This window comes from Oncorhynchus kisutch, linkage group LG9, assembly GCF_002021735.2.
Source record: "Oncorhynchus kisutch isolate 150728-3 linkage group LG9, Okis_V2, whole genome shotgun sequence".
Taxonomy (NCBI): Eukaryota; Metazoa; Chordata; class Actinopteri; order Salmoniformes; family Salmonidae; genus Oncorhynchus; species Oncorhynchus kisutch.
In genome coordinates, this window is record NC_034182.2 from 4457947 (window position 1) to 4476748 (window position 18802).

General features: G+C 43.3%; 2 protein-coding genes across 3 annotated transcripts; one reads left to right on the plus strand and one right to left on the minus strand.

The window, feature by feature from the left end:
• Nucleotides 1-1001: 1001 nt before the first annotated feature.
• LOC109896617 (origin recognition complex, subunit 5) lies at nt 1002-10841 on the plus strand. Of its 2 annotated transcripts, none has more exons than XM_020490899.2 (14): nt 1002-1128; nt 1386-1562; nt 2216-2494; nt 2685-2759; nt 3205-3316; nt 6716-6846; nt 7395-7443; nt 7629-7719; nt 7920-7975; nt 8350-8462; nt 8793-8840; nt 8931-9041; nt 9945-10057; nt 10379-10841. In XM_020490899.2, exons 2-14 carry the CDS (start codon nt 1449-1451, stop codon nt 10422-10424), a joined length of 1338 nt encoding a protein of 445 aa, XP_020346488.1. In that variant the 5' UTR covers nt 1002-1128; nt 1386-1448; the 3' UTR covers nt 10425-10841. The 2 variants fall into 2 exon arrangements, with proteins under 2 accessions (XP_020346488.1, XP_020346489.1); XM_020490900.2 differs by having other exon boundaries at nt 1109-1156.
• A 4346-nt stretch (nt 10842-15187) lies between these two features.
• guca1aa (guanylate cyclase activator 1Aa) lies at nt 15188-18486 on the minus strand. The gene is made up of 4 exons (XM_020490901.2): nt 18151-18486; nt 16295-16444; nt 16107-16200; nt 15188-16002 (listed from the first exon to the last, which is right to left on the minus strand). Exons 1-4 carry the CDS (start codon nt 18346-18348, stop codon nt 15875-15877), a joined length of 570 nt encoding a protein of 189 aa, XP_020346490.1. The 5' UTR covers nt 18349-18486; the 3' UTR covers nt 15188-15874.
• Nucleotides 18487-18802: the final 316 nt, after the last annotated feature.

Below are 18802 nucleotides of genomic sequence, written 5' to 3' on the forward strand. Positions count from 1 at the left end.
TTTTGGGGTTGAAGCATCCACTGTATAATACATTGTTTCAGCATAAACATTTAGATAAGACCTTCATTGAAATAAATATAATTTGAGTAGGGTAGACTGATGTTGATTGTCTACATAGCGATCTACCAAAAAGTGTTTAATGAGGAGAAATATCAGGTCAATAAAATAAAATAAAAAAAATAACCATATTCTACTCATCCTTAATTCAGAGTGTTCTCAAGTTCTGTTTCCAATCCTGCAGGTACCATGGTTCAATGAATTAACCATCTCAAACAAAAACCAACTACACAAAATAGTAAAGCTGTCAAGTAAAATCATCCGTAGTTTGGTTAGTATGGAAGCTCTGTTCTTTTGAGAGAGTGGCGCAGGCGGGGGTAATGTTTGCCATTGACCTCACTTAGCCAGGAGTATCCTACCAGCTTCCATCAAGCCGCCGATACAGATCTACAGGGTTGCAAAACTACGGGTAATTGACCAACGTTACTTACATCTTCGGTAATCTATGGCAACAGGTAATCTATGGAAATCTATGGTAACTGGAAATGTAGGCCTATACTTGAATAACAATTTTAAAAATGTATTCATATATAGTATTCATTTTTATATGGTCCATATTGTGGGGCTTCTAGTGGATAGACCATGTTCAAAAACAAGTAGCCTAATTAGGCTGATGAGTGGCATTTATTTTCAATTAACTCTTCCAAGTGTTGACTTATTTCACAACTTCAACCAGTTTGGCGTCAAAACATTTACAACAAAGCAGTCAAATAAGTGTGTAAAAAATATAAAAGATATTTAATGCTAAAACCCTCATATTAAACACCAATGGTATTCAGTAAGCTGGTAGTTTATTTAAGTGCTAATGCCCGAGAAGCCGGTGTTTGAACATTTTTGCAATGAAACAAAATGTCCTCAATTAAATCACTCGATTTCATACATCCAAAACATTGCAAATAGGGGTGACAGCATTTGGTGATAGTGGCATTACGTTGCAAATAGACAACTACAACTCCCAGAGTCAACTGCTTTAACCTGGAGGTGATTGGCTTGTAAAGAGACAGGAAATTGTGACGTGGCATTTGGAGACGCGGGAAACTCTTGACATGTTTACAGGGATGTTGGATATGGGTAAGTTCACTGCATGAACTCCAACCAGGTAACATTATTCAGTATGCTTGCAGTAACAAAATATGAACTTTCAACAACTTAACATTACCCTTGAGTTTCCACGAGAGCTACACTGTTGTTGTCAGTTGAGTTAGCTAGCTAGTTAGCACTGCTGCAGAGGAAGGGAAGCAAGGACAGACAATTTGCACAATGCACTGCTAGTTTGAAAAGAGTTAACGTTACCTTGTTCTGTAACTGTCTCTTTATTTCTGTTATAGGCCAAACTACTTTGTAAGTCATACACTTTATGGTTTGGTGTGTGTCTAAAAGTAGCCTAAACTATGGCAGCACAACTTCAGCACCTAGGGTATGAGGATGAAAAGTTGCAGCGCGTGATGGAGAGGTTGCCTTGCAGAGATGTCCAGGCGAGCATGCTGCTGGCGTTGATGGGAGAGGTCTGTGTCTGATTTGAAACATTGTAACATCAAGCGCATTACGGTAAACAGTTTAATAAAGGTTCAATAAAACAACAGCTGGCTATGACTATCTAACACTGGAACTCTTCCAAGTCAAGTTAAGCTTTTGGTTTTACAAATGTATTGCCATCGGGGCCTGTCGGTTTAACTGCTAAACTGCTTAACACTGTACTGCATGATTGTAGCGGGTTTATTAATGTGTTAATTCAATTAGCTATGTTGACAATGACATTACTTTAGCTCATATGGTAACAAAGTTGTAGGCTGTGTGTAGCGGTTATGATGTGATTTGGCTTGGAAAGTTTTTTTTGCGCTTATATGCGAGAAGGAATACAACGTGGCTGCTATGAAAGTGAACTGGGTTTACGTGGGATCAGGGGTGTATTCATTTAGATGATTCTGTTGAAAATTCAAGTATCATGTAGTAGTCTAAATCAATGTTACATTGAACTGGGTAAATGGAATATGAATGTAATAGAAATAAGGCTATGATAATAAAATAAAAAATTATTGTCCTCCTTAAACAGCACCCACCGCCACAATTACATAATACGTAAAAAAATAATTCTAGCCCAAATATGTGAATCATTGTATTGACACTTTAATACATGGTATACATTTTGTGCCTACAGCCAGAGCAATGCAGCTACCCTTCCATTTTCATTTATGGTCATCGTGCCACAGGAAAAAGCCATGTGATACACACCTTGCTGAAGGAACTGGAGCTTCCCTATGCCACAGTGAGCTGTGTGGAATGTGTCTCTGTAGGACTGCTGTTTGAGCAGGTTCTCCTCTCCCTCTTTGGCTCCGACTCTGCCTCCCTACTGTCCCGCAGTCCCTCCCTGTCAGACTTCGTACGAATCTACAAACAACTGAGTGTCCAGGCCTCGGCCAAGCAGACACGATACATTGTGAGTAAAAATCATCCTCACCTGTGATATTCCTGCTTGATAATCCACTTCTTTTTAAAATTGCATCCTCAGTTACATTGCAGGTTCTCTTTCTGATGAAGTATAACGTGAATTGTTATAAAGCATCATTTGTGGTTTCTAATGTATGATGAAACAGTTACAGTGACCTCTGCTGTGTGTATCTGGGTAGGTGCTGGACCGGGCTGAGCTCCTTAGAGATATGGAAGCCAATCTCCTCCCTGCCTTCTTGCGCCTTCAGGAACTGGTAAGAGTCATGTCACCTGTTGAGCATTCTACTTCATTAAGTTGCAGACAGACTGAGTGGTGGATGGTGAACTAGCGCAGAAGGGTCCCTTTTTGATTGATAACCTTGAATTGAATGTTTCAAGGAGGCACTCGAATAAGTGCTTTGAAAGGCAGAGATGAGGAAGAATGATATTCTTTGCATATTAATTCTGAACCTCAAAAGTGCAGATAGACGACCAGAATGTTTAGTTTAGTTTTCGTTTAGTTTTTAAAGCTAAATGCCGCCTGTCTTTATCTTGGTAGAAGTGTTTTAAAAACTCGTCCCCTTGCATTGATATTGTAGTGGTACTGTAAAGGTGTAGTTGACTACTAAATGTTGAACACACACATAGTTGTATTCTTTGTGAATCCACAATGTGATCTGATCCTGTACCTCTACGTAACGGACACTGTTTCCCTGGCAGGTCGAGGACAATGTGACGGTGATCCTGCTCAGTGAGATCGTGTGGGATAAGTTCCGAACCAACACTGGCTGCTTTGAACCACTGCTGCTCCACTTCCCTGACTACAGTAAAGGTACAGCTGTCAACAGATAAGCATATATGGCCTTAGCATTGAATTAGTGGCAGTGGAGGCTGCTGAGGGGAGGACGGCTCATAATAATGTCCGCAAAGGCGCAAATGGAATGGCATCAAACACCTGGAAAACATGTGTGTGATGAATTTGATTCCATGCCACTGATTCCGCTCCAGTTATTGCCACGAACCTGTTCTCCCCAATTAAGGTGCCACCAACCTCATGTGATTAGTGAGAACTCTTTGTACATGTGGTTTTGCACCAACACTTGAGAAATGACTGTTACAAAGATGGCACCGAAGAGGATGGCTGACGTTTTACATGCTCCTGACCAATTGTGCTATTTAAAAAATAAAACAAATTGTTGACATTATTTGTAACTTATTTTCAACTTATTTTGTACATAAAGTTGCTGCTACCGTCTCTTATGACTGAAAATCACTTCTGGACATCAGAACAGCGATTACTCACCACGAACTGGAAGAAGCTTTTTCCTTTAACGAGTCCGAAGGATATACTGCTCTCCCGGGAACAGGCACAAATCCCCGTCATTTGTGTGAAGAAAAGACTGAGGAAAAGAGGACGCAGATCGGGCTGCCTTCTGAGAATCCGTAGGCGAGCGAGTTAACTCCCACTGCCTTCCGTTCTACTTGCTAACATGCAATCATTGGAAAATAAAATTGATGACCTACGATTATGATTGTCCTACCAGCAATTAAGAACTGTAATATCTTATGCTTCACCGAGTCGTGGCTGAATGATGACACGGATAACATAGAACTGACAGGATTTTCCATGCACCGGCAGAACCGAGATGCTACGTCTGGTAAGACGAGGGGTGGGTTTGTGTGTCTATTTGTCAATAACAGCTGGTGCGCAATGTTTCATATTAACGATGTCTCAAGGTATTGTTCGCCTGAGATAGAGTACCTTATGATAAGCTGTAGACCACACTATCTACCAAGAGTTCTCATCTATATTATTTGTAGCCATCTGTTTACCACCACAGACCGATGCTGGCACTAAGACCGCACTCAACCAACTCTATAAGGCCATAAGCAAACAAGAAAATGCTCATCTAGAGCTGCGCTCCTAGTGGCCGGGGACTTTAATGCAGGCAAACTTAAGTCAGTTTTACCACATTTTTACCAGCATGTCACATGTGCAACCAGAGGGGGGGGACTCTAGACCACCTTTACTCTCTACTCTACACACAGAGATGCATACAAAGCTCTCCCCGTCCTCCATTTGGCAAATCTGACCATAATTCTATCCTCCTGATTACTGCTTACAAGCTAAACCTAAAGCAGGAAGTACCAGTGACTCGCTCAATACGGAAGTGGTCAGATGACGAGGATGCTACGCTACAGGACTGTTTTGCTAGCACAAACTGGAATATGTTCTGGGATTCATCCATTGGCATTGAGGAGTATACCACCTCAGTCATCTGCATCATCAATAAGTGCATCGACAATGTCGTCTCCACAGTGACCGTACGTACATATCCCAACCAGAAGCCATGGATTACAGGCAACATCCGCATCGAGCTAAAGGCTAGAGCTGCTGCTTTCAAGGAGCGGGACACTAATCCGGACGCTTATAAGAAATCCCACTATGCCCTCAGACTAACCATCAAGCAAGTGAAGTGTCAATACAGGATTAAGATTGAATCCTATTACACTGACTCTGACGCTCGTTGGATGTGGCAGGGCTTGAAAACTATTACGGACTACAAAGGGAAACCCAGACGCGAGCTGCCCAGTGACGTGAGCCTACCAGACTAGCTAAATGCCTTTTATGCTCGCTTTGAGGCAAGCAAAACTGAGGCATGCACAAGAGCACCAGCTGTTCTGGATGACTGTGTGACAACGCACTCGGTCGCCGAAGTAAGCAAGAGCTTTAAACAGGTCAACATTCAAAAAGGGTCAACATTCAAAAAGCCCCGGGGCCAGATGGATTACCAGGACGTGTACTCCGAGCATGCGCGGACCAACTGACAAGTGTCTTCACTGACATTTTTAACCTCTCCCTGGCTGAATCTGTAATACCTACATGTTTCAAGCAGACCACCATAGTCCCTGTGCCCAAGGAAGCGAAGGTAACCTGCCTAAACGATTACCGCCCCCAGCACTCATGTCGGTAGCCATGAAGTGCTTTGAAAGGCTGGTCATGGCTCACATCAACAGCATCCTCCCGGATACCCTAGACCCACTCCAATTCGCATACCGCCCTAACAGATCCGCAGATGACGCAATCTCAATCGCACTCCACACTGCCCTTTCCCAGCTGGACAAAAGGAACACCTATGTGAGAATGCTGTTCATTGAGTACAGCTCAGCGTTCAACACCATAGTGTTCATGAACCTCATCACTAAGCTAAGGACACTGGGACTGAAAACCTGCCTCTGCAACTGGATCTTGGACTTCCTGACAGGCCGCCCGCAGGTGGTAATGGTAGTAAACTTCACGTCTGCCATGCTGATCCTCAACACTGCGGCCCCTCGGGTGTGTCCTTAGTCCCTTCTGTACTCCCTGTTCACCCACGACTGCGTGGTCAAACACGACTCCAACACTATCAATAAGTTTGCTGACGACACAACAGTTGTAGGCCTGATCACCGACAACAATGAGACATCCTATAGGGAGGAGGTCAGAGAACTGGCAGTGTGGTGCCAGGACAACAACCTCTCGCTCAATGTGAGCAAGACAAAGGAGCTGATCGTGGACTACAGGAAAATCTGGGCCGAACAGGCCCCCATTAACATCAACGGGGCTGTAGTGGAGCAGGTCGAGAGTTTCAAGTTCCTTGGTGTCCACATCACCAACAAACTATCATGGTCCAAACACACCAAGACAGTCGTGAAGAGGGCACAACAAAACCTTTTCCCTCTCAGGAGACTGAAAAGATTTGACATGGGTCCCCAGATCCTCAAAAAGTTATACATCTGCACCATCAAATCCTGGTATGGCAACTCGGCATCTGACTGTAAGGCAATACAGAGGGTAGTGCGTATGGCCCAGTACATCATTGGGGCCAAGCCTCCTGCCATCCAAGACCTATATGCTAGGCGGTGTCAGAGAAAGGCCCATCAAATTGTCAGAGACTCCAGTCACCCATAGACTGATCTCTCTGCTACCTCACGGCAAGCGGTACCGGAGCGCCAAGTCTTGAACCAAAAGGCTCCTTAAAAGCTTCTACCCCCAAACCATAAGACTGATGAACAATTAATCAAATGGCCACCGGACTATTACATTGAACACTTAGGCTTTAATCAATGTTTGAAAAAATGTCTGAGTTCCTGTACATAAATGACTACAGTCGTGTGAGAGAGTCTTTGTGTGTGACTTCAGGCGTTGACTGGCGTTCAGGCGTTGACTGAGTGTGTTGTTCCTGTGCAGGGGAGCTGCAGCAGATCCTGTCTGAGGACAGCCACCCATCCTACTCCCCAGAGCTCTACTCTGCCTTCATCAACATCCTACTGGGCGTCTTCTACTCTGTCTGCAGGGACCTCAGAGAGCTCAGACACCTGGTCAGTTATGCATACTCATAGTAACACTGAACTCTCACAGACACATACTCACACATTCAGACCACACTCAGTAAGGACACAGACACATTCAAAGTAACTCTCAACTCTCACATAGCTGTTAACACGCTGTCATGACACACTCTGACAAAGAACTAGCTCTTGCACCTCTCTCTAGATGTATCTTGATGCCCCCATGTAAGTTTGAAGAGAATGTATGGCATACACACTTATCCAGTCCTTTAAGATGTATTCTGGGGGCTTAAAGAAATGTCAATAGGTTGGTGCAAGGGGTTAATTTCAGATTAGGCAACAGTTTGCTCTGAATATTTACGGACACACTCTCCATGCTACCCTTTGAGGATTCAGTATGAGTTTGTTTCCAGGCTATCCATCACTATTTTATTTAGTCCACTTGAGTTACTACTTCTAAGGATTGGGTTTTCTTTGATATGCAGAATTGTAATAATGATCCAACGCAGACATGTTGTTTACATTGTCATAGTCTGTACTTGTTGTCCTTTCATATTTGTAATTCTCCTTTCAAACAGGCTGCCCTCCATTTCTCTAAATTCGTTGAACCTTTGGAGCAAGGCAAAGGTAATATATTCATATTTCTAGAACAGTAATAACTACATCAATATTACAATTACTTTGCTGTCTCCCCTTAGTCTCTCTATCTGTACTTTAATTTGATGATGGATTCCTTTCATGTCATCCTCTCTCTAGCTTGTCTCTCAGATAATCAATGTTTAAATTTCAACCTTTATTTTCTCTGCCCTCAGTGAAAGAGGGTGACACTCACAAGCTGTGGAGGAACATCGAGCCTCACCTGAAGAAGGCATTGCAGACGGTGTACCTGCGAGAGGTGTCCAGGTCTGTCTGTGTACATCTGCCTCCGCCAAATATGTTCGACTCCCATTGATTTAGCTTCCGTGACCGACCTTCTCTCATGGACTGACGACAGACAGCCTTAATTCCGTTTGCCGGCTTTTATTACACAACAGCGGCTCAGTGCTGCTGGCTCTGTAATAGTGGTGTGTCCCCTGACTTTGTCATGTCTTTGTTCTGCTCAGTGTGCAGTGGGAGCAACAGCTGCAGATGGAGGAGAAGGAGGCAGGAGCTGTGAGAGGTAGGTAAGGAGAAGTGTGGACACACCGATACACACAGATGCATATGCACGCATGCACTGAGAACAAGACTGGTGGAAGTAACCTAGTTAGAATCTAGTGACCAGGACCAGTTCACACACTCCCAGACCCCAGCTATCCCCTTGTTTGTGTTGCTGCTTGTCCCCAGCCTGAGAGGGAGTTCAGTGGAGTGGACCCTCTAAACTACCCCTATGTTTATCCCTGAATGGAGGGTCCACTCCAGACTCATTGGTACTAGATACCCAGACAGTGGAAACAATAGCAGATGTTTCTCATCTCCTATCCACAAGCCGTCTGTAGATGTTGTACATGTTTCCCAGGTAAAGACATTGAGAGCTTCCTCTGCCATTCTCAGGTCTGTCTGCTCATGCCCATGTGGAGTTGCCTTACTACTCCAAGTTCCTGCTGATAGCTGCATACCTGGCCTCCTACAACCCTGCTCGCACTGACAAACGCTTCTTCCTCAAGGTATCTGTTCTCTCCTCAGCACCTGAACCTCATTCACCTCACCATCACAAAAGCTAGACACATGACTGTCAAGTCATCATTGGAATAGGAGTCAGTTGTTAAACATCAATGCCACCTGCTATTCACCAACTATTTGCCTGCTACTTTTCCTACTCATATTTTATTTTTTTTTCTCTTTTTTTTGTGTGTGTGTGTGGGGGGGGGGTGTAGATCAGCTTTAACATTGCAGATGGATTGTAGTTTCTGTCAATGTAATTGTTTGCATAATCCCCCCCTTGTGTATGTTTTAGTTGGTGATTTACATGATTCTCTCTCTCCCTTACCCAACAGCACCATGGCAAAATAAAAAAGACCAACTTTTTGAAGAAACATGAAAAGGTGATTGTCTTTAGCTAAAGCTCTGGTACTATTCTTTAGGTTTAGTCAATGAGATGTTCTACCTAGTGAATTCACCTCCCTCCCATTCAGACCAGTAATCACCTGCTGGGGCCCAAGCCGTTCCCTCTGGACCGTCTCCTGGCCATCTTCTACAGTGTGGTGGACAGCAGAGTGGCCCCCACCGCCAGTGTTTTCTGTCAGGTCAGCTGAGACACTCAGGCTTTCTGCAGTGCCATCCAAGGGATCATTTCAATTGTTTTATTTAACCTTTATTTTGACAGGGAGTTATGCTGAGATCAAGGTCTCTTACAGATGAGCCCTGTATCACAAACCTAGACATCACTATACACACGAATATACAAGTCAATACATGAAAAGTAAAACGCAATCATATATACTGAACAAAAATATAAATGCAACTTTCAAAGATTTTGCAGAGTTACAGTTGATATAATATATTCATTAGGCCCTTATCTATGGATCTCGCATGACTAGGAAGGGGAGCAGCTATGGGTGGTCCTGGGAGGGCATAGGGAGCCGGGCCCATCCACTGGTGACCTAGGCCTGGCCAATCAGAATGAGTTTTCCCCACAAAAGGGCTTTATTACATATAGAAATACTCCTCAGTACCCCCCCCCACTTTCCTGCAGGTGAAGAAGCCGGATATGGAGGTCCTGGGCTGGAAAGATTTCTTGAACATTTCTAGGATATTTTATTTCAGCTCATGAAACATGGGACCAACACTTTACATGTTGCATTTTATATTTTTGTTCAGTATAAAACAAACTCATTCTTCAGTGAAAAGGTCCTCAATCAGCTCTGACTCTGAACTGGGATCATGGAAAATGATGTAGCAATGTTGTTTAGTGGAACTCCTGGAACAGTCATGTATGTGGTGGTAGTATTAGTATTGGATGATTTTTATTCTAATTCACCAGCTGTCTCCTTGGATATATTATTTCAACCCCTGAACTGCTCTTGAATTGATGTGTGTTACGGGCTTAATGTGAAGTGATTTTAAAATGATTTTATCTCCAGTCTGAATTCTCTATTTGTGTAAAGCCAAATGAAACATGGTTGATGACAAGCCCCCCCCCCCCCCAGATCTCCTCCCTGGTGACCCTTCAGCTGTTGAATCAGGTGGGCCACGATGACCAGCTGGATGCGCCTAAATACAAATGTGCTGTCTCTCTGGACTTCATCCTCACCATCTCCAGGTGTGTATATGTTACTGTTGTCTTTAGTGCAGGGCTCTCCAACCCTATTCCTGGAGACATACCCTCCATTAGGTGTTCACTCCAAACCCAGTTGTAACTGACCTCTTTCGGTTCATCAACCAACCGGTTGGAGTGAACCTACAGGAGGGTAGCTCTCCAGGAACAGGGTTGGAGGGAACCTACAGGAGGGTAAGCTCTCCAGGAACAGAGTCGGAGAGCCCTGCTTTAGTTTATTCGCCACAGATCTGTTTTACTGCTAGACTTTTCTATTTTTAGAATATCAGATGCTGACTTTTTGTGACCGCTGCTCTTAATTTCCAGGACTGTGAGCTTTGACATGGTAAAGTACCTGTATGACTTCCTCTAGCCGTGGTGGTTTAAGGGAGAGGAATTCAGCTGGACTCTGATGGAATGGAATGTACTGGTGGACAATGGACAAACATGAGCAGAAAGGTGGAGATGCTTCTCTTGTCTGGACTCCTCACTGTGTGTGCACTGTGCAGGACCAGAGGCCTATGGAATCATTAAGCCTATGCTTTATTGCCCCCTGGTGACTGACTGGAACCACTGTTAGACACCAGCATCTGCAGCATTGTGAATGTACTGTATTGTGAATGCGCCTATTGATTCCCCTAGCTACACCTGTTTGATTGTGGTGAACAAACAATAGAGAACATTCATAATTTTCTGGATTCACAGGAGCTCTTGGATATCTTTGGGTTTTGGTGGACTTTAATATTATTTTTCAGTACTTCAAAATAAAATGTCCCTGTTAAAAGGTTTCATAATTGTGACAGGATTCTGTTCTCTCCATAGTCTGACATCTACAGCTACGCACAATAAGAACCTGGTAGAATGAAGGATTCATCAAATACTTTTTAAGGTACAAAATGGAGGGAATATAATAAACTCAGCAACAAAAAAAGTCCCTTTTTCAGGACCCTGTCTTTCAAAGATAATTTGTAAAAATCCCAAACTTCACAGATCTTCATTGTAAAGGGTTTAAACACTGTTTCCCATGCTTGCTCGGTCTTAAGACACTAACAGCTTACGGTAGGCAATTAAGGTCACAGTTATGAAAACTTAGGACACTAAAGAGGCCTTTCTACTGACTCTGGAAAAACACCAAAAGAAAGATGCCCAGGGCCCCTGCTCATCTGCGTGAACGTGCCTTAGGCATGCTGCAAGGAGGCATGAGGACTGCAGATGTGACCAGGGCAATAAATTGCAATGTCCGTACTGTGAGACGCCTAAGACAGCGCTACAGGACAGACAGCTGATCATCTTCTGAGTGGCATACCATGTGTAACAACACCTGCACTGGATCAGTACATTCGAACATCACACCTGCGGGACAGGTACAGGATGGCAACAACAACTGCTTGAGTTACACCAGGAACGCACAATCACTCCATCAGTGCTCAGACTGCTGCAATAGGCTGAAAGAGGCTGGACTGAGGGCTTGTAGGCCTGTTTGTAAGGCAGGTCCTCACCAGACATCACCGGCAACAACGTCGCCAATGGGCACACCCACCGTCGCTGGACCAGACAGGATTGACAAAAAGTGCTCTTCGACGTGTAGCGGTTTTGTCTCACCAGGGGTGGTGGTCGGATTCGCGTTTCTCGTCGAGTGTGCGTTACACTGAAGCCTGTACTCTGGAGCGGGATCGATTTGGAGGTGGAGGGTCCGTCATGGTCTGAGGCGGTGTATCACGGCATAATCGGACTGAGCATGTCATTGCAGGCAATCTCAACGCTGTGCGTTACAGGGAAGACATCTTCCTCCCTCATGTGGTACCCTTCCTGCAGGCTTATCCTGACATGACCCTCCATCATGACAATGCCACCAGCCATACTGCTCGTTCTCTGCGTGATTTCCTGAAAGACAGAAATGTCATTGTTCTTCCATGGCCAGCGAAGAGCCCGGATCTCAATCCCATTGTCCACGTCTGGGACCTGTTGGATGTGAGGGCTAGGGCCGTTCCCCCCCAGAAATGTCCGGGAACTTGCAGGTGCCTTGGTGGAAGAGTGGGGTAACATCTCACAGCAAGAACTGGCAAATCTGGTGCAGTCCATGAGGAGGAGATACACTGCAGTACTTAATGCAGCTGGTGGCCACACCAGATACTGACTTACTTTTGATTTTGACCCCCCCCCTTTTTACAGGGACACATTGTTCCATTTCTGTTAGTCACATGTCTGGGGAACTTGTTCAGTTTATGTCTGTTGTTGAATCTTATGTTCATACTAAATATTTACACATGTTAAGTTTGCTGAAAATAAATGCAGTTGACAGTGAGGACATTTTATTTTTTTGCTGAGTTTATTTCTAGGTTTCCTTCTCTTTGATTCTAGATCTTGCGTTCCCATGAAGTCAAATTGCTTCGTTGGCGTAAATGGCGGTGCTGATAGTATGAAATAAGGTTGGCACAATAATCATGTAAATGACAATTATGGGCAATAACTGTGAACAAAAATGTTAATTCTTCTTGAAACCTTCATTTTAGGAGGGGGAGGGGTGGTTCCACTTTATTTAGTAGATATAGACAAGTTTACTCAATAGCAATTTTTCATTTTTACATGAGGGTAAAGTTGGTCATCGTTTTACGAGCAGAACGGCATGGTCGAGAGGAGAAACTTTCTTTCCAAATGTTCCAAGCGGTGAAACCCATTCATTTTTGAGACGCGGTTGTCACCAAAACTGTTGTATTCATTAGGTATGTCATGGCTATTTTCAAAGATTCAGTATAATACATTAAAAGCGCAAAATATTTTTCAACAAAAATGACTGACAATATCATGACCGTTTTCATGACAATTAATCATTTCCCAAAATGCTATAATGGTCAAAGCTCATGTACTACGTAGTCTCTCAGATTCTCTTTAAACTATATGTGGGAGAGTTCTGAGCTAAAGCACTAGGTAGTAGCAGTCCACTTGTCTCATTGGTCCTGTGTAGCTCAGTTGGTTGAGCATTGTGCTTGCAACACCAGGGTTGTGGGTTCAATTCCCACGGGGAACCAGTATGAAAATGTATGCACTCGCTACTGTAAGATGCTCTTGATAGAGAGTGTCTGCTAAATCACTCAAATGTAAAATGATCAGCTCTCCATGATGGTTGACATCCTTCCTGATAACAGTGGTGCATTGATTTAGTATATGTGGTTAGTGGTGTGTTATGGGCTGCAGTTGTAGATTATTAATGCTTTCTGGGTTGACAGGTGCCATATTCCTGGGTACTTGTTTATTTGTCACTAGCCATTCCTGCCCCAGTGAATCCCGTAACAATGGTGATGACAATGGCCTCCTCTTGAACCAGCTTTGGGATGTGCCTGCAAGCTGCGGCTGTATTTTAGAGATGATTAAAGGCCTTTGTCCAGCACAGCACAATGCAGTCTGTCCTGCCTGTCTGAAGAGGTAAAGCCAGCACAGTCAGATCCACAAGGGGAGTTTTGGTGGTTTTAGGTCCTCACCCTGACTGACTGTGACCCCAAACTTGGTTTGGGTGTTTTCTATATATCAACCGGCATATTTATTCATATTTTACATGCTGCTGACTGTCAGACTGCCATGGTCTGTGTTCCTCCTTCCAGATGAATTTGGATCCATTTAAGTACTGCGTAACCTTTTTGTAGTGCTTTATGGATGTGTGTTACCATGGAAATGGGCCCTGGTTGTCATGGAAACGGTCTTGTGACTCACCTCCCTGTCTCCCTCATTACGCCACAGAGACTGTAATGTCTGTTAGGCATTTTGATTTCTAAAACAATAGCGAGCAATTAAAGCTGTGGAGTGTGAAGAAAATATTGTTGGACTTGTTGGCTGCTTTTCTTTCACTCTGGTCCAACTCATCCCAAACCATCTCAATTGAGTTGAGGTCGGGTGATTGTGGAGGCCAGGTCATCTGATGCATCACTCTCCTTTTTGGTCAAATAACCCTGACATAGCCTGGAGGTGTGTTGGGTCATTGTCCTGTTGAATAACAAATGATAGTCCCACTAAGCGCAAACCAGATGGGATGGTGTATCGCTGCAGAACGCTGTGGTAGCTATGCTGGTTAAGTGTGCCTTGAATTCTAAATAAATTACCAACCGTGTCACCAGCAAAGCACCCCCCCACACCATCACATCACCTCTTCCATGCTTCACGGTGGGAACCACACATGCGGAGATCATCCGTTCACCTACTCTGTGTCTCACAAAGACAGTGGTTGGAACCAAACATCTCAAATTTAGACTCATCAGACCAAAGTGATAGATTTTCGCTGGTCTAATGTTCATTGCTTATGTTTCTTGGCCCAAGCCAGTTTCCTCTTATTGGTGTCCTTTAGTAGTTGTTTCTTTGCAGCAATTCAACCATGAAGGGCTGATTCACGCAGTCTCCTCTGAACAGTTGATGTTGAGCTGTGTCTGTTACTTGAACTTTGAAGCATTTATTTGGGCTGCAATTTCTGAGGCTAGTAACTCTAAAGAACTTTTCCTCTGCAGCAGAGGCATCTCTGGGTCTTCCTTTCCTGTGATGGTCCTCATGAGAGCCAGTTTCATCATAACGCTTGATGGATTTTGCGACTGCACTTGAAGACACTTTCAAAGTTCTAGAAATGTTCCGTATTGACTGACCTTCATGTCTTAATAGTAATGATGGACTGTCATTTTTCTTTGCTTATTTGAGCTATTCTTGCCGTAATATGGACTTAGCCCTATTTGGTAAAAGACCATCTTCTGTATACCATCCCTACCTTGTCACAACACAAGTGATTGTCTCCAACGCATTAAGAAGGAAAGAAATAAAAAATATATATAAAGTAATCAAGGCACATCTGTTAGTTGAAATGCATTCTAGGTGACTACCTCATGAAGCTGGTTGAAATAATACCAAGAGTGTGCATAGCTGTCATCAAGTCAAAGGGTGGCTACTTTGAAGAATATCAAATATTTTTGATTTGCACACTTTTTTGGGGGTTACTACATGATTCCATATGTGTTAGTAAAAAATTAAGAAAAATACTTGAATGAGTAAGTGTCCAAACTTGACTGCTACTGTATATAAAGTTCATTCTAATGCTCATTAGGTGAGAGCAGTGATCATTCTTGCATAATGTCTCGCACTCACAGAAACAAATTTGCACAATTTAGTTTTTTACATTTTACTGTCTTGTAGGGAAAACATTAGAATGTAGTTCTGTTAAGATATTCCTTCAAATTAATGAAGTCCTAAAAATGCTAACTTTAATCTCCTAACAACTGGGGCCAGTGCAATGTTAAAACATGCTGGTCTTATTTTTTTTACTAAGTGCATTTTGTGACAAGTATCAAATTGAAGATCCCTAACTTGTGGAAGTACCTGTTTCTTGAGGAACTGGACCGTTTAATCATGGCACAAAATAAACTGGGGTTCTAGTCATATTTGAGCTGACTGTTCTGGGAGGAAAGTAGATGAATTATAACTTCCACTAATAGAACCCCACCACTCCCTCCACCCTCTTTATCCTTCACCCTCCTTATGTTATGACCTAGTTGGGTCTCCGGTTCAGCTGACGGTGTGAGAGATGATCTTTCTCTCATTATGTAGACCTCTCAGAGATTTAAATCATGCACAAGGGCACTAACCAGCCAGCGATGGTTGACTGAGTCATTTGTATGCAGGCAAAGGGCATTTTTCATCGTCATTCAACCTCTTGTGAATTCCGACAACAAAGAATGCATTTAAAGCACGGCCCTTCAGCATTGCTAAGATAAAGATTGTCTTTATACAAATCTGGGCTAGAACTTTTGAGAGGGCTCATGGCTCAGTTCCTATGTGGCCCTTCTGCAGACTCTAAACACTGTGCCTCCGATTGTGGATCATGGCGACTATGTGGGTGAGATCCAAGGTCTTCATCATCACTTCCATGAAGTCTTCGTCAGTGTGAGCCCCCGCCACAAACTCCTCCAAAGACAGCTCCCCTGATGGGTAGAAGACAAGGTTAAGAGGTTTTTAACCTGAAATTGAAAGGGACAGAACTCGCAACCCTACAAGTCTGTGACAAAAAAAAGAAGTGGACACTTGCCATCTCCGTTGACATCTATCTTATCAAACACCCGGTTGGTGAACTCCTCCGCATCAACTTCCTGGTTTTCATTCCCATTGATTGCACGGATAGCCTGAATAAGACAAAAGGCAATAGTTAGCCTGCATGCCTTTTGTGTGATACAGATTCCATTGTACATCACTGCGTTACTGGACTGGTCTCTATACCTTTATGATGTTTAGCAGCTCACTTCGATCAATGCACCCGTTGCCGTCTACATCATACAGCTTAAAGTACCAGCGGAGCTTATGTTCCATTTTACCCCGCATCACCAGGCTCAGAGCAGCCACATACTCCAAGAAGTCTATGTAGCCATCCTGTAAAAAGGAAAGCGTGTTAGTTGGAACGTCTCTTTTTACCATCTCAGATTATCTCAGTCATCTCCTCAAGATGTAGGTGATCATGTTCTGCTTAGAAGAGCCATTATCAGAGATGATAACTAAGTATAATCGCTGGGGGATTATCTCCACACTGATCTGTGCCAAGGCCGTGGGAACACCTACAGATGTAGGATCTTAATTTGATCACCCTGTTGCAGGTTAACTTTCCTTCAATGTAAGACTTTTTAAATCTGTAGTGTATTTGAGGTTTAAAAAGGCTTCTGAAGTTTAATTTCCACTGACATTTCAGACTTTTCTCTCATGAAAAACGCATTAACCCCTTCATAAAAATGTCCATTAATTATAATTCACATTTCCTGATGATATAGGATTATTTTCCTGCTGTAGAAAACTGGCTCCCATTTAAGATCCTACAAAATTACTTGGCAGCATTAATGCCCTCTGGGTCAACCCAAATGATTCACCCTCCCCCAGTTTTACACTGAAACCCTCGCTCACTTAACTATGGCTGCGTTTACACTGACAGCCCAATTATTTTTATTTTTTTCACTAATTGGTCTCTGTTAGTTGAAAAGAAATATCAGAATTGGGCTGCCTGGTTAAACGCAGCTGACGTGCACAATCTAAGATTGGATTCTGATTAAGAAGTGCAGTATGACAGGATTCAAACATCCCGTTTTATAACACAATTACCAGCCCTGTTCACTGCACTGTCCTGAAGATCTGAAAATAGCAGTTAGTCACTCAGTTCTGTCCCCAGGGAATAGTACCATAGTACCAACCTCCCCAGCTACACCCATAAAATTACTAGCTACCCACAGAAATGGGAAACTCAAAAGACAACGGTCTATTCTGGCACACAGCTCTTGAGATTTGGACATTCCTTAGGCTTCAATATGATAAGGGAGATTCAAGCAATTTCTTTGAAGTGAACATTCAATATTCTGATCAGTGTAACCAACTGTTCACATGCATCATGTTCCGTCATTAAACTTTCACATAAGTTATTACTAATTAAAATCAGCTGTCTCTGATGCTGAAATTATTGAATTGATTCTGAAATCAACCAGAATGTACTGGAGAGTACCAGAACCTGGTGCTGTCTTTCTAAAGAGAATAGTAGATAAACTCAGGCCGCACTCCTACCACAGAGATATTGACAACTTGTCTCTCAAAATAATCCTCGTACTAAATCGCATATGAATCCAATCCCAGCCTATTATAATATTATAATCAAAGGTGACAGGGTTACTAAATATAGTTGTGTAAATTGAGCCTTAGTACTTGTGAGATGATTAGCTTCTTCAAACTCATCTGGAAGACTAGTCTAAACAAAACCCTTGGATTCAAGAGATTCCCTATGTTTAACTGTAGATACTTTCTGGTTTAAGATGTACACTTTTTAAAATGTACTTTAGCGTTTGGAAATGGAGAACTAGGGGTCTTATTTGAGTATTGGCATTATGACAATACTATATATTTAGGTGCACTTGTAATTAGTGCATACATTTACAATACAGCCAATCATATCCTTATACGTACGTCTGTTGGTAAGGTGTCCCCTTCACCATTTTGAGTGTGCCTGAGGCGTTCCTACTTTGACATAAATGTAACGCCTATTTTAGCCTATAGCATCGACCTTTGCAAGCAGCCTCGGTTCAATGAATTCCGCATAGTCTTACCTTGTTCATATCGAACGTGCGGAACATCTGCTCGATGTAGGCGTTGGCCTCAGCATCCAGTCCCCGGAGCCCAAAGAACTGCTTGAACTCATGCAGGGTGAGCTGACCCGAAGGACACTCGGTCATGAACTTCTTATACCAGAGGTGCTTCTCCACAGCCTGGAGATCTTCCACAGTGGATCCTGTAGAGTTACCCATGTCTGTACAGTCGACTGACTGTGTTGTGAAGTGTCGAAAGACGGGGTTGGCGGTCGACTTAAGAGCCCTGTTGGTCTACTGTGAAGCGGAGGGTATCGCTCTTCACAGTCACACAACGATGGGACCTGGGGAGGAGGTGGGCACCGGCCGGGGCTTTTGTATCAGGTCGGACGGGCCACACCCTGTTGTGTTCTCCTTGTCTCTAATTGGCTGTAACCCAGGTGAAGCAGCTGATAAAAGGCTTAAGGTCCCATTGGAGGAAAGGAGGACTGTACACTGTCCACCAACCATGGGACAGGGACGATGATTAACACCTTGCTATTCTCTTCCCAAACTGATAAGTACTATTTAATGGCCCAGGCAGTCAAAAACGTGATATTCCTGTGTTTTTATATATATTTTCACACTGAGGTTGGAATAATACTGTGAAAATTATATTACTTTTAGTGTAAGA